The sequence below is a fragment of the Triturus cristatus genome, chromosome 8, assembly GCF_964204655.1.
Source record: "Triturus cristatus chromosome 8, aTriCri1.1, whole genome shotgun sequence".
Taxonomy (NCBI): Eukaryota; Metazoa; Chordata; class Amphibia; order Caudata; family Salamandridae; genus Triturus; species Triturus cristatus.
In genome coordinates this window covers 975,035,581-975,052,519 of record NC_140591.1, presented here as the reverse complement: position 1 = coordinate 975,052,519, position 16,939 = coordinate 975,035,581, and the positions used below count along the sequence as shown (strand labels likewise).

The following is a 16,939-nucleotide window of genomic DNA, read 5'->3' as shown; positions in this document are numbered from 1 at the left end:
ATGTAAAATTGGAAAAAGTGTGAGAGTGACTGTGATAACAGACAGCCAGTATGGCTGTGGACTGGTCCACGACTTTGGCCAATTGTGGCTACAGAGAGGTTTCCTAACCTCAAGTGGAACTCCAATTAAGAATGCTGAAGTGGTTGGAAAATTGCTCGAGGCGATACAGCTGCCTAGACAATTGGCTGTTGTGAAATGTGCTGCTCATAGTCATGGTGGTGACTATGTCTCTACAGGGAACAGGTACGCTAACGACATTGCACAATATTGCGCGCGTAATTAGAATTCTATCAATCGGGCAAAGGAAAGAGAAACGTTTTCTTGCTCTTTGATGTTTACTAACATTGAGGAACATGGGAAGAAGTAAGACAATTGCAGGAAGAAGCAGGAGATGAGGAAATGAAGCAGTGGATAAAAGCAGGATGTGCACCAAGGGAGGAAGATCAGGTGTGGGTTTACCGAGATGGAAGACCAGTTATGCCTGATAGCATGATGTCTACCATGGCACGGATGTATCATGGCCAAGGACACATAGGGAGAGACGCCATGATCAGGTCATTTAAGCAGACCTGGTAGAATGCAAAATTCAGACTTGTAGCAGAAAGTCTTTGGCAAAGATGCCTAATATGTCAGCAATACAATCCTGGGAGGAAGACAGTAGTGAGTCTAGGAACAATAGGCCGAGAAGGAGGGCCTTTTACCAGAATGCAAGTAGATTTCATTGAGATGCCTCCCTGTAACAGATTGAGGTATGTGTTGGTTATGGTTTGCCTAGTCTCTAGGTGGATGGAAGCATTCTCAACAAGGAGAAATGATGGGATGACCTTGGCAAAGCTACTTTTGAGAGAATTCATCCCTAGGTTTGGGTTCCCAGTGACAATTGAGTCAGACCGAGGAGGACACTTCCATAATGAGATCATAAAATTGATTTGTGAAGCATTGAATGTACAGCAAAAACTACATTGTGCCTATCGACCAGAAGCTTCTGGTGTGGTTGAACAAATGAATGGTACTATCAAAAATAGAATAGGGAAAATGTGTTTAGCCACAGGTATGAAATGGCCTGATGTCTTGCCTCTGGCACTCATGACTAGTAGATCAATACCAGACAGAACTACAGGGTTGAGTCCTCATGAAATCATCATGGGACGCGCCATGAGACATGTGTTCATACCAGTCAACAAGCTGATGACTATAACTGATGACATGGTGTTGGAATACTTTAAAGGCCTGGCTGACGCAGTTTATTCTGTGTTTCATCAGGTTGGAGTGGATGCCACCACTCTTGAAAAGAAGCCAGCCCATGATCTGAGCCCAGGGGACTGGGTAAGAATAAAAGTCCACAGAAGAAGAAACTGTTTGGTCCCAAGGTGGGGAAAACCGAGACAAGTCATTCTGACCACAACCACAGCTGTGAAGTGTGCTGGACTGAAAAATTGGATCCATGCAAGTCATGCTTTGAGAATTCCAAATCCAGTGGACAGCACAGAAAATGAATATTTTGGTGAATCAGAATCAAGTACCGAGTCAGATGACGGAGAGTCAAAAGCAGAAGAAAACTCTGAAAGGGGGGAAACAGAACCAAGCCTAACACTAGTCCCCAGAAGAAACTCTCTGAGAAGGAGACTGCAGATTTCTGATACCAGTTCAGATTCTGAAAACGAACAAGGAAAGAAAGGTTCCAGAAAAGAGCATAAAAAGATCAGAGAAAAAGAAGGAACGATAAAGGAAGGAACGATAAAAGGGATAAGTGAGAAGGAAGTGCCAAATTAAAGACTGAGAGAAATTCCACCTGAAAAAAACCAGTTTAGATGAACAAGGGACAGGTACAGAGAGAGAGGGACAGATTTCTGCGGAAGACCCCCGAGGAGGTGTAGGGAACTGCAACATCCAGTTAGGTGAAGGGACAAGTAGTCAGCAGGAAGATTGCGTGTCGGAGACCCGAGGAGGGACAGAAGTAGGGAATATCAAAACAAGTGGTGGAAAAAGAGATTGTTGAAAAGAAAAAGCAAGTTGAGACAGAATCTGAAGAAAGCGAGAACGAAATACCAGAAGGTCGAGTTCTAAGAAAGAGAGCTTGGAAAAATGAAAAGAATGACAAAGGAAGTAAGTTGAAAAGAGCTGCAAAAGACGACGTATGGCCAAATAAAATAAAGAAATTGAGATATCGGCTAACACGAGTAAATTCATCAAGAGCTGAACAGGTGAATGAAGTGACGAGTCAGGAGAAATCGAAGGAAGAAGAGACAAATGTGACCAAAGAAAGCAGAAGAACAAGAAAACCTAACCATAAGTATAAGTCACCAGAATGGACGTATGTGGCCCTGCCTGAAAGATAACAAGAGGCAGATAGTCAAGGAAATCCAGAGGAGACTGTACTGAAAGTGGTTAAAGAAGAAGAAGAATCAGAAAACCTGAGAGTTCTCTTATCCGACATCGGAGAAGAAGAAGCGGAAGTTCAGGAAATTCTGTATCCGGATTATGAAGAAAAAGCAAAGGATGATGAGATGCCAAACTGAGTAAATTCAGAAAGCTGCTGATGATGAAACAATAAAATAAGACAAAAAGATAAAACTGGTAGAACCAAGAAGGTTTAGAACCTTGGGTTAGAAAAACTAGTTGTGAAGTAGAAGAGGCTAAGTCAAAAGACACAGTCCATTTTAGCAGAGATGGCTAACATAGAAAGTAGCAAAGGTAGATGTACCTTCATGAGAAGATGGTGTAAAGTGTGTTGTTGTTGTACAGGATTATTAATGCTTCTATGGAGCATACTTGCTCTTGTAATTTCTTTTAAAGTTACTATAGATACATTAGAAGGATATAGTGAGAATAAAGTGAATGTAGGGAAAATTCCAAAGGTAGTACCGACAGTAATAGATAAAAACTATTTACATAAAGATAGGTCTATAACAGATTTTTCTAACAATGTGTTTTCGAAGTTATTGTATGAATATGTAAAAACAATGGATGTAAGGGACTGCTACGTCTGCATGCAGTTACCTGCCTCTGTTGCAGAGGGAGTGACTTACCATCACCTTCCGGCAACATATGGAATAACCTGTAGTGTAATAGCTAGTTTGTTTTATCAGACAGGGAGATTAGAATATTATTTTTCAGATATAGATAACATTTGTGCACAAGTACCTGCTAATAATAAACTAAATAGGGTGAAACCTGCTAAAGTATTGGGTGAATTTTTCTTAGAGACTCAGGAATTAACATTAGAATCTATATTTAGAAACAATTTGACTTGCAGTTTGCAGAAAGAGGAGAAAACATTTCTAGACATGGTTGAAGAAAGAAGACATAAAATGCAAAGAAAGGCATCAGAAGGAAGGGTGGAGAAAACAGTATGGGATGTAGAAATGGAGAAACATTTGATGAAGGGATAATCTACTCTAACAATAGCTTTAGATTTGCCTCAGAAAGGGAAATTTTGTATAAGAAGGAATCAAACTGAATTCGATTATTACTTTTTGGGTAACAGTGAGTGCCATGATACATACCGAGCAAAAACCAAAGGAAATGATGGACGGAGTGTTGAACATTGCAAGCACTCACCCCCAGTCAACTGATCTGGGTTTAATCCATCACCGTTCTTTAGCCCACTCTGCCACCCCAGTTCAGACATGGCCATATGCAAATCAGTCTGACCCTGTGCCTCATGGGAACAGTCCAGCCCGAACTGCCAAGCCATGTCTTCCCTGGACCGGAAACAAGCTTCCTAGGACTTGTTTCTGGCATTTCAGCTGTCTTCAGCCAGGCTTGCTTGAATCCAGTGGCAAAGTGAGCAAGGGACTCACGTCTGAGCATACCCTGCCAACTTATGGCGAACAAAGCAAAAACCAAAGGAAATGATGGACGGAGTGTTGAACATTGCAAGCACTCACCCCCAGTCATTTGATCTGGGTTTAATCCATCACCGTTCTTTAGCCCACTCTGCCACCCCAGTTCAGACATGGCCATATGCAAATCAGTCTGACCCTGTGCCTCATGGGAACAGTCCAGCCCGAACTGCCAAGCCATGTCTTCCCTGGACCGGAAACAAGCTTCCTAGGACCGGTTTCTGGCATTTCAGCTGTCTTCAGCCAGGCTTGCTTGAATCCAGTGGCAAAGTGAGCAAGGGACTCACGTCTGAGCATACCCTGCCAACTTATGGCGAACAAAGCAAAAACCAAAGGAAATGCTGGACGGAGTGTTGAACATTGCAAGCACTCACCCCCAGTCAACTGATCTGGGTTTAATCCATCACCGTTCTTTAGCCCACTCTGCCACCCCAGTTCAGACATGGCCATATGCAAATCAGTCTGACCCTGTGCCTCATGGGAATAGTCCAGCCCGAACTGCCAAGCCATGTCTTTCCTGGACCGGAAACAAGCTTCCTAGGACCGGTTTCTGGCATTTCAGCTGTCTTCAGCCAGGCTTGCTTGAATCCAGTGGCAAAGTGAGCAAGGGACTCACGTCTGAGCATACCCTGCCAACTTATGGCGAACAAAGCAAAAACCAAAGGAAATGATGGACGGAGTGTTGAACATTGCAAGCACTCACCCCCAGTCAACTGATCTGGGTTTAATCCATCACCGTTCTTTTGCCCACTCTGCCACCCCAGTTCAGACATGGCCATATGCAAATCAGTCCGACCCTGTGCCTCATGGGAACAGTCCAGCCCGAATTGCCAAGCCATGTCTTCCCTGGACCGGAAACAAGCTTCCTAGGACCGGTTTCTGGCATTTCAGCTGTCTTCAGCCAGGCTTGCTTGAATCCAGTGGCAAAGGCAGCAAGGGACTCACGTCTGAGCATACCCTGCCAACTTATGGCGAACAAAGCAAAAACCAAAGGAAATGATGGACGGAGTGTTGAACATTGCAAGCACTCACCCCCAGTCAACTGATCTGGGTTTAATCCATCACCGTTCTTTAGCCCACTCTGCCACCCCAGTTCAGACATGGCCATATGCAAATCAGTCTGACCCTGTGCCTCATGGGAACAGTCCAGCCCGAACTGCCAAGCCATGATACATACCGAATCATGGGTGGATGGGGATTTAAAGGTGGAAGAGATCCAGTATTCCCTGGACTATATTTTATCTGTGGGAACAAAGCATATTATCGTTTGCCAGACCATTGGTATAGCACATGTTATGTAGGCCTGGTATTTCCAAAAATCTTCCATATGGATAGAGGAGAAGATTGTGTACATAGTTTAAGTAATCATATAGTACATAGAAAGAGAGAATCTTGGACAGAAATTGTAGGAGACATTTTTGGAGCATTGTTACCAGCAGTGGGAATATCTCTGAATGCAAACAAAATTAGAAGATTATCAACTGTAGTGGATCGCTTGTCAACAAGTACCGCTGGAGGATTCTTATTGGTAAACACTGAAATGGTTGCCATGCGTGCTATGGTAATGCAACATCGACTTACCCTTGACATACTTTTAGCAAACGAGGGTGGAGTCTGTGGAATGTTGAAGGTTCAACATTGTTGCACTTACATTCCAGATGAAAGTAAGGATCTGAAGGTTTATATTAGAAATATTACCGAATTGCATGATGAAATTGTACCACTGGAGGTTGAAAGTGTTTGGGAAAGAATTGGAAAGAAGATATCAGCTATTAAAAATGTCTTAGTTAAAATAGGTAGTACATTTATAGGTAAAATATTGTTTCCATTGACATGTGTGATTTCAATAATATTAGTGATTAGATTAGGTTGTATTTGTTGTAAAAACAGTAAAAACAAGAAAAGATTAAAAAGAGAAAAATTAAAGAGAAAAGATGATAAACAAGATAGAGAATTAGAAGAGATAGAATTGGAAGAGTAGAAGGAGAGTATGTATAAATCAGCAAAAAGAGAAGAATTTGGGGAAACTAAATTATGAATGAGAGCAAGAACACATTTCCAAAGAGAAAAAAACAAAAATGTTGTTGGATAGTGGTGATAAAATCACCAAAAGGGGGATTGCTGGAGCGGGTAATGCAAAAAAATTTGTATACCCTCCCCATTTGTGTGTTATACTAATTAGAATAATTAACTAATTATAATTATATTAATTGTTTGAAGTGATTTAATTGATCAACCTTATTAATAAATGAATTATACATGGGATTTGCATTTGCATGGCCTAATTAAATTGTAAACTAAATTATGTACGCATACTAATAATAGAAAATGGGTAAAGTGCATGATATATGTTGCTTTTGTGATGTTTTTGTGATTTGTGCTTTATTAAGTAAGTATAAACCGCTTTGAGTGTTGCTTTCGCTAGATAAATACACACACATATGGGTATTAGCAAGGGAATAACATTTTATTAGTCTTTTCTATGTATTAATTATGTTTTGTGTTTCTTTTGTTTAAGTTGACCATTTGGGCCTGCCACAAAATGGCTGCCTCCTGTATCTGACATGACTGACAACGCTCCACGAGGTTCTGGGTGAAGTGCGCCTGCGCTAACACAAGCTACAGTGGCCTCATCTTGACCCTAACCAGACTGTACCCACCAAGGTCGCTCTGGGAAACAAGCCAGCTTTTCTGAAGAACAATAGGATTTCTCTTAAAACCGGAACCCGCAAGAGTGATGACGGAAGGGACAATATTTCCTGGGAAACTGTTGGATGATCTCGGATTATCCAATCAGAAGATCTGAAAAACCCATATTCGATACATTGGACAGTGATTTTACTATAAATTATGGTAGAATAGTGAGGTTGGGGTTCGCCTTCTTTGATTTCCTGACGTTATACTGATGGAGAGGACGGTGACACTGCAGGACAGCTGTTTCCCTGAATCTTTGACGGACTGAATTGCTGCCCAATTTCCTGATGAACTGAACTAATTAGATGGGCATAGATTGACGGGTACGCTCCTATGGTCCCTATCCCTTCGTTGGGACTGTAGCGTGCTGCGAGACAACCTGATTGACTTAGAGGACGACTTTTAGCAAGTATAGGTAGATATGATAAATTGTGATTTGCATAATATTTCTTTTCAGGTCGTATTAATCTAGATAAAATTGATTATCAATCATTCAAATGAGTTGTGTTGTTTATTAATGAGAAATGTTCAATAAGAAGGTATAAGAGAAAGTTAGAAGTTTACTTCAACCCGCAACTAGCACAGATCTGTCCCGTCACATGAAAGGGATATTTAGAAGGCTTACATTAGGATAAATTAAAATATAGTTATGTAAATTTGTGATTTTTTTTAGGCTAAAGATATTCCTTTCATGCCAGCGTTTGGAACAATCATCTCCTGGGAAAAACAGACCAGTGAAGCGTGAATGTTGGTGTTATGGGCCCCACCAGTGAATGTATTGATTGAGAATGTGGTAGTGAGATCTGTGGTCTGTGACGAAGGGAGGATTTTAGATTCCCCGCTGCATCAGGGGCCTGAGCAGAAGTGGTCTCACTTGCATCCATGTGTGGCTCAGCAGTGTGAACTAATGTGTGCATTTTTTTTATTATCTAAGTGAAGTTAATAAAACATGCCCCCATCCCCTTTCTTTTCATAAAACATTGCTGAAGCAGTGTTTTGCGGAAAGGCAATACGCAAACGTGGGCCGCTTTCTTTGGTGTGCCCGGGCCGATTTTTTATCCCAATCCCATCCTGGTTTTGGATACATTATGTCTGGTCACACCTACATGTCACGCTAGCACCAAAAATACTGAGAATCTTTGCCGAGTGAGGAGCAGTGGGCAAGCCGCAGCGGGCAAGCCGCAGCATGTAGAGGATTAATTTAACATTTGTGCTCGATTTTTCTACAGTTGAATGCGGAAAAGAGCGTAAGGAAAACATCCCCCTACTTATATGGAAATTGGGGGCGGAGAAGATTGGAAGAAGAAGAAGCAACATCCATCACGGAATCAGGCAACTATTACGGAAATCGAAATAAAGGGCGGACTTTCTCCTTCCACATGCGCGTAAGAAGCTGCGCACGGTCCCTCATCCTCTATTATACGGGAAAGGTGTCAGCAGCTCTCACGTGCCTCCCGTGACGTCACGCTCACATGACTCGACAACGCTGGTATAGCTCAGCGGCCGAACAACTGAGGTCTCCCTCCCAGTGCTTGCCCCATCTTGACAGCTCGACCCGCAGGGGTAGCAGCAGACAGCACGCGGCGGCAGAGTCTTCATCAACTGCCCCTTACACACCTTTGCAATCTATCTGGCGCGCTCCTTATTCCTTGCAGCACCCTCTACGCCGCTCCTACACTATCATGGCTCTGGGCGGTTCCTGGTGGCGGACGCTGCTTGCGTTATTGTTGCTTGGTGAGTCAGGTGAAATGTTAATGTTTCCGGGTGGAAGTAAAAGGGGAAGAAATGTGCGTTGTGTAGATTTCGTGAGGTTGGGAACGGGGCCTTACTGAGTTTTCCACTGCGTATAGTCTTCTTCCGGGTATAGTGGGTATGGCTTCTGACTCGAGGACTCTGATAACCCGAAAGAGGACCTGGCTCCATTTCCCCGTTTGACGCGCGCTGATAGAGTGAATTACTTGGGCAGTTAAAGAGACTTTTTGTTTTACTTTACCAAAGTAAGCCTCGTGAGAAATACCTAGCGCTCATAATAAACAATCCATTTCTTTAATGCTGACTTTAAAAAATGGAGTGGTGAAGTGTTTTGATGATGTTGCAAAGTTTTTAGCTGCCACATTACGCTGTATTAGCAGTTTCACTTTAAACTAACTGGAAAAGTCGAAACACGCTAAAAGGGTTGCTTTGGGCCACATACTTTGAGATATAGGTACTTGGTTTTGAGCCATTGATACTTTGACAAAAGTTTGCCCAGGGATCTGTAGGTATTTACATCTTCTTCTGACACAAGAAATCCTTACATATTTAAAAAAAAAAAAAAAAAAGGAAAACATTATTTCCTTTTTCTTTCCTTTAAATTATACCTGAATCTAGAACTTTTCAAACTCAAATAACCTACGTCGCAGTAAGGCATTTTAAGTGGAGTGCATAAACAAAATGCATAGTCAGACCTGGAGTTCAATTTGTTAATTAACCTGTTGACACCGAGAGAGGTTGTGTTCTAGTCCGTGCATTGGTGGAGTAGGTCATAGAAGCCTCATATTTAACCACCTATCCTATTTGATCATCTGTCCTGCTTGCGCTCTCTCGAGCCAAAAACATTTAAGATTACCAAAGTAGAGTCGGGTTGGCCGATAGGGCTATCTGGCAGCGTCAGTACGTGGTCCCCTCTTCCTTTTTTTGGGGGAGGGGGGGTGTTTGTAGGCTTGTTTTATGGTCTTGGCGGAATTACTATTGTTGTTGTTATTTATCTTCTGCCGTTACCTCAAACGTTGCCAGCAGCAAGCACCAATGAACGCAGGCATCCATAAATTGCAAAACAAATACAACTTGGCTTTGAAAGTTCAAAACTGATCAGACTTGCAAGTGTGGGGCAGTTATTTACCTATCTGTTTTAGCTAATGATTGACGCTTTTTTTTTTCTTCTTCAGTGTTAGGGCTTATTTTCTGTCCAGTCCTAACTGCTAAAATCCACCCTTTTCTTTTCTAGATTATGCAGATCTCTTATGGTGCTATGGTTCAACTTCTTGGGCAGATTTCCCTAAAGTTCATGGCAGGCTGATTTCAACGCTTATGTATAATATAGGCAAATCACTCCTGTGGGAGGGTACATCTACATGAGTTAAGTCCTATAAGGAGGCGAATTGTACATACACAAATTCACACCACTCTCACTTAGATTGTTGGGAAGTCGTGCACCTTCCTGGAAAGTAGAAACTGAATGAAAAGGAAGAAACTCCTATCTGGAGTGAGAAGTTGACCCTTGCTCATTGACTGCTGGACTATATAAATATGCTGTCAGTTACCAGCTTCAAGAGGATATCGGCACAGACTTTGTGAAAGGCTTGAAGGCAAACTAGTATTGACTTTTTTGTACTTTTTTTTTTTTTTTTTTTTTTCGCCCTAACCGAATTCTACCCCCCCCCCCTTTCTTCAGGCCGCCATTTCATCCCCTCTTTCGTTGACTATGGCAAAAACAACCTTATAATTGGTTAGCATGAAATATGAAAAGATTGACGATTTCTTATATCATGTAAGCTTATGCACCTCCAACAGTTGGTTTAAAGATGATTTTTTTTAAATGTATTTTTTTTAAAGAAATAATACTGAGCATGCGCTGTCTATTAGCAACATGCTGTATTTACTCAGTGGGCTTGTATCCAGCGCATAGACTTGTCATTTGCTGGCGTCATTGTCCCTCTTCTATTCTGTCTTTTGGTTTATGGCATGCACTTCATGGCTCTGGCAGTGTTTATCCCTCCCTGAGAGCATCGACCACATACAATCTCTCTCCACTAGTTATAATCATCCCATGTGTTTTTATGGACTGATTCTTCTTTGTTTACAAAGCAATTTATATGATCACATTTCCCCAGGCCATCCCCGCACCACCACCTCCAGCTCGTCACTGCCTGTTTTCAGTGCAGCAAGGGTCCTTCAGTGATTTAAACTTTCTACTCCGTGGAGTGGGTACTTTGCAAAGCTCTCTAAGAGAGTGAACTCTTATTCCTTTCTGAGTTTCAGGCTGTCAATTCTAGCGGCATACTCTATTCTTGCTGACTATATACTCTGAGATTTAAAAGAATGAAAACAAAATGGGTTGCTTTGAGGGATGTCACTAACGTAATCAAAATCTGGGGTTTGGTTGCAAGATGATAAAGTTCAAATTCCGGTATTGGCTCATCTGTATCAGTTAATGGAGAGCAAATTTTAAAACTTGAAAATTTGAGGATTTTTGCCGACCCAAATGAGGGAAAAAATTATGTGGGTAAGTTTTTCTTAACATATTTTTTTTCCTGATTGCAGACAAGACTTTAAAAGTGATAGGCACTTAGGTAATGTTATCATCATTTATGACCAAATTGTCGCCTGGTTATAGAGGGGGTATGCTGCTGTGACTGGAATTCTGAAGCAGTTTCTCCTCCTTGCCCCACCCAAATAAGATTTAATAATCCAGTTAAATACATCAGACACTGTCCTTTAACATTTACCTGCTGCAGCCTAATTGTGTCACCCTTAATCCTGGACTGCATATCCTTTGGTAATTCGAATAATATGAAATTCAAGGGAGTTTTCCAGTTGCTTCTATTGTGTTATTAGGACTGTTATATTTTGGAGATAGACTCATACCAGTATCATCTGAATAAAGCTATTTGAGGGCTTATGGAATATTTGGAATTTCTTTATTCTTTGTTAATCATATATTGGGATAAAGGTTCATTAAATGTAGGAAAGGTACCCAGGGCAATCCCTGTCTGGTAATCTTTTCTACCTCAATTTGCTTTTTCCTCTCCTCTCCTCTTCTATTTAAAAAGTTAGCCTGTGAGCCCTCGTACTGAGACTGCAAGATTGCAAAGACGTGCAAACTCCTGGGGGAAACCCATCCGAATAAGGACCTGTTGCCGGAATGTCCAGTTCATTTGGCCACATGCTTTCCCAGCATCCAGGAACCACAAAGTGCTTTAAATGCTACGTATGTCTGCTATGTTGACTGTGTCCCATATATATTGTAAAATGGTATCAAGTCCTTTTAGTTAGATCTGATTGTTTATCATGCTCTCCAGCCAGCCTGGTGGTATATTCATAAAAATCTTATAGCCTGAATTTAAAACCTTAATTGGTCTATGTGAATCGCATTCCTGAGGCTCTTTTAATCGCCTTTGAAATATAACAAGCTTCCCTATTTTGAAAGAGATGGGTGGATTGTATTGAAGTTTGATTCTTGGTGCGGGGTCAAGGTATTTGCTAATTATTTACTAATCTCAGTTGGAAGGCAGTCTTCCTCCTGATGCCTTGGTAGAGGGTAGAATGCACACCCCTTACATTTCTTTACCTGTTATTTGAAGCAGGTATTTCTTAATTCTGAAAAAAAAACTACAAATAGGGTCTGGGGGAAAATGTTTAAAGACCTTAACGGATTTTTAATCCCCCTTTCTTAATATTTAATTACAATGAAAAAATCTAAGGTCTATAGCTAAGCAACTCTAGATACAATTCAAAAAAGTTGCCACTTAGCAATTGCTCCAGGAGATAAAAATTGAGTAAGCATACAAAATACCAAGTGCAAAAGGTGAAGGACAGAGAAGATGAGAGAGAGAACTTAATAGGGATAGTTAGCATCCCATCATTACACTCACAAAGTGCCCAGTGTCATCATCTGGGGTACCAACCAACTCTTCTTGACAACCTCTTATAGCATAGAGGAGATATGAAAGAGTCGTATCCTCTTATCAAGTATGAATCAAGGAAAAGGGGAAAAATCTTACTGCTAAGATGCAGTGTAAATTTCTAGGATTTTTTTTTTTAAGTTTTTTAAAATAGAATAAGCCAAAGACAAACAACAAGTATATATTTCTTGCTTGTCTAGTCAATCGCATTCCTATCTAAAAGCTGTGTATGAAAAAGAAGGAGCAGTTGTAAATAGTTACTGCTCCTGTTTCTGGTCGACATGTTTCAGCCTTCGGGAAGACTATCCCTGGCTTTCTTCAGGACCTCATTCACAAAGCTTCCAGTAGTAGGCTTCGCAAGAAATAATGGGTTACTACTGTACCCTCAATAGCTGTCTTTGATTTCTCAATGTAAATTTTGATGTATTCAAACATCTGAAAACAACAAAAAAGGTGTGTTTAACCCCTTCCATGCTCATGACGGAACGATTCCGTCATGAGCATCGGTTGAGCTGTGCTCATGACGGAACCGTTCCGTCATGGCCCCGCCCGCGCTCAAACCCTTCAGCACCGCGGGGGAATCCGCGCAGCGCTGAAGGGGTTAAAATTTAGTTATACAATTAATCACATAGCATTATGTATCTGCACCTTTTGACACCATTTACAAAGGTATCTTGAAAACATAAAATAATGCTTACCAATACATTTTGAGGAAAAGACCTCACCTCGCTTGGCACCAGCTCAAGTCAAGAGAAAGGCCCCGCTCTGAAAAATAAACATGAGCCAATGAGAAAAATGTGCAATTGCTTATTTCAAAAAGCAGAATGCAAAAAACGCTTGGACAGGTCCTTTACTATTTCAATATTCAAAAATAGGGCCTGTCAGAAAAGCAACAAATGGCATTTGAGGACAAAAGTCCGCGGTCAGGCACAGAGGACAGTGCAACAACTCAAAATACTCCAAGGACACACCAAGAAAATGGAGAAAGAAATAGGGCCTATCTGGCTTATGATGTACAAAGAGTAGCGGCCCTAACAAACTAACGAGTCATCACTATTTAAGAGTGGGAGCTGCATCTTTTGGCAGCATGATGAAATAATTATTCAATCTCGTTTACTCATTAATTTGGGCACGGTAGTCACAGAAAAACAATAATAATGTGGTTGAAAAAGTATTTTAAATGGCACAGTAGATATTAAGACAAAGTTCGAAACATGGTTTTAAGAAACACCCGTATCTCAAAAGCGCCAAATTTTTTAAATAAAATACGTTCAAATCATTTAAGAAAATCACAGGGAAGTGTTGTATATCCATACCTGTCCGTCGGTACCTCCTGTAGTTTTTACATACGTAATGTTTCAAGCGCCGTAAGTTCCACCGGCTTTCGATTCCAGATTACTTACAGCTGTTGATAATTTGTAACGGTATAAATGTAAGCTGATTCGTCACGTCCGGTACCTCCATCCCAGCACGAGTCCCTGTCGGAGGTACCGACGGACAGGTATGGATATACAACACTTCCCTGTGGTTTTCTTAAATGATTTGAACGTATTTTATAAAAAAATTTTTTTGGCGCTTTTGAGATACGGATGTTTCTTAAAACCATGTTTCGAACTTTGTCTAATATCTACTGTGCCATTTAAAATACTTTTTCAACCACATTATTATTGTTTTTCTGTGACTACCGTGCCCAAATTAATGAGTAAACGAGATCGAATAATTATTTCATCATGCTGCCAAAAGATGCAGCTCCCACTCTTAAATAGTGATGACTCGTTAGTTTGTTAGGGCCGCTACTCTTTGTACATCATAAGCCAGATAGGCCCTATTTCTTTCTCCATTTTCTTGGTGTGTCCTTGGAGTATTTTGATTTGTTGCACTGTCCTCTGTGCCTGACCGCAGACTTTTGTCCTCAAATGCCATTTGTTGCTTTTCTGACCGGCCCTATTTTTGAATATTGAAATAGTAAAGGACCTGTCCAAGCGTTTTTTGCATTCTGCTTTTTGAAATAAGCGATTGCACATTTTTCTCATTGGCTCATGTTTATTTTTCAGAGCGGGGCCTTTCTCTTGACTTGAGCTGGTGCCAAGCGAGGTGAGGTCTTTTCCTCAAAATGTATTGGTAAGCATTATTTTATGTTTTCAAGATACCTTTATAAATGGTGTCAAAAGGTGCAGATACATAATGCTATGTGATTAATTGTATAACTAAATTTTAAACACACCTTTTTTGTTGTTTTCATATGTTTGAATACATCAAAATTTACATTGAGAAATCGAAGACCGCTATTGAGGGTACAGTAGTAACCCATTATTTCTTGCGAAGCCTACTACTGGAAGCTTTGTGAATGAGGTCCTGAAGAAAGCCAGGGATAGTCTTCCCGAAGGCTGAAACATGTCGACCAGTAAACGGGAGCAGTAACTATTTACAACTGCTCCTTCTTTTTCATTTTTTTCATACACAGCTTTTAGATAGGAATGCGATTGACTAGACACAAGCAAGAAATATTTACTTGTTGTTTGTCTTTGGCTTATTCTATTTTAAAAAAACACTTTAAAAAAATGTTTCCTAGAAATTTACACTGCATCTTAGCAGTAAGTTTTTTCCTTGATTCATACTTGATAAGAGGATACGACTCTTTCATATCTCCTCTATGCTATAAGAGGTTGTCGAGAAAAGTTGGTTGGTACCCCAGATGATGACACTGGGCACTTTGAGAGTGTAATGATGGGATGCTAACTATCCCTATTAAGTTCTTTCTCTCATCTTTTCTGTCCTTCACCTTTTGCACTTAGTATTTTGTATTTCTTAATTCTGCCCACCCTTATTCAGTTGGTATATGGGCAAGATTTTACTGATGTAGTTCTTGATATTACAGAAACCTTTGCTATTTTATAAGATTCTGCTTCTAGTTTGGCTGTTTCTGTATTTTTGATCTGCTGTTTCTGACTAGAATGTCGATTTTGCCTGTTTCTAATTGCTAGCACTATTTGATATCGGAATATCTGTAAGATATGCTTAACTGTCTCCCATATCGTTTTATCATCTGCAGACCCAGTGTTTAGGTAAAAACAAAAAAAGTTGTGTAATAAGTAATGTTTCTTATCCAGATTTGCGATTAGAGGCATGCTGGTCTTCCAAAAAACCTTTATAAAAACAACAAACAAAAACTATTTCTGTCCTCTTCCTTTCAGCCAATTTTGTTTCTTGTAATTTAAGCATGGTCAGAGAAGACCTGAGGAGAAATTTCAGCCTCAATACATTTTGACATTGACAAAGTGAGGAGGTAATCAAGTCGGGACTTATTTTATATTTATCTGAGCTTGGGTACCGACAGTTTACTATATAGTAGCCATATATACTAATATCTCTAAAGTCTCCCTCGTATGTAGATTATGCTCCATGTTTCTGGGTTTACATGGGTGGTAAACTGACAAGTTCTTGTGTTGACTGTTTCAGAGGATGCAGGTCTTTCCTAATTTGGCCATATTACTTAGCTACTGCCAATATTGCTTATCAATTGTATCTGCCGGAGACTACTTCTGCTTTTCTTGGTCAATAACCTAGTTATTCCCTTTTCTTATTGGAGTTTCAACACCACTTACGGCACCAGTAGCGTTTGAGCATTTGAGCTCTGATTCTCAACTGTATTTAGTCAGGGGCTCAGAATTTTTAACCTTTAATTGCGTTTCTTGCAACAGAATATTATCGGCTTTCTTGTAATATTCAGCTTTTCTTCATGGAGAAGATGGACCCAGTTTGGCAAATTGAGAGCGTTGTTAACTTGGGTTTGGATGGATGTGAAAAACTTGTGGCCTGAATTTTCATTTTTGGATGTGCTGTTTTGTCAGCCTTGTTTATGTAGTAGGAGTCGAAAGCACTGTGGCAATGGAGCATTTGTTATGTAGTACACTGCATGTGGTTTTGTTCAAGAACAGACAGTTGTTAGACTAATCCATTTATGATAACCTAAGCAGAACTATAGAACCTCTTTAAGGCAAAGATTTCGCTTGCTGACTTCATCTTAAGTCTGAGTTTGGAGCCCAACGTCCTCGTGCTCAGGTTGAATATTTACTGCCAGTTGAGCCCTAGTAGACTAATGCTCCAGCTGTACAGGCACTCGTCACATACCAGAACAAACCTAGTGATCACTTCTACCCTCACAAACCACCTTGATCAGGCCTGTCTCCGTGGAACACCCTTTCGCTCCATCACATCTTTACAAAAAAAGGCAACCTCATCCCTGGTTCCAGAATTCCCGTATTTGATGCCACCCCATTTGCAAACAGCCACTCGCCCTGATCTCGGTTCGAGAGAAACTTGTTTGACTTACACAGGGATTGAAAGTACATGGAAAGGAGTTTTTAACACCCAACCAACTGTCCCTAAGTAATGTAGTGCAGAAGGCAACAAGGTCTTGCTTGTGTTGCACAGGCAAAATCATTAGTTGGTTTGGACGGCCTGTGAGTGCACAGAACCACTACTAGAAAACTTCAATGATTTTACTTCAACAAATCTGTAAAATGTGTGTGCAAAATCCTGACTGAAAAAATCAATTCTCTAGAAAGTACATAATGGGCTTTAGTGTGCAATTGGCAGTATTGGTTATGGGAAGACTTAAGTATTGTTGCAGGGATTCTGCTTTTGCACAGAACTATGCGCAGGAGACCAGGACCTCAGAGAATTGTGGTGTACCAGAAAACTCCCCTCAGAACCCAGAACCCCTTATCCGTCTAG

At 40.7% G+C, this 16,939-nt stretch overlaps 1 protein-coding gene across 1 annotated transcript in view; it reads left to right on the top strand.

Annotated features, from left to right (window-relative positions):
* Positions 1-7,938: 7,938 nt before the first annotated feature.
* The window catches only part of LAMP1 (lysosome associated membrane protein 1), a 289,289-nt gene continuing 280,288 nt past the window's right edge, over positions 7,939-16,939 (top strand). The window contains exon 1 of the mRNA XM_085622500.1: positions 7,939-8,273. Coding sequence (XP_085478626.1) covers positions 8,012-8,273 — 262 coding nt within the window. The 5' untranslated portion in view covers positions 7,939-8,011. The remainder of the gene's footprint in view (positions 8,274-16,939) is intronic.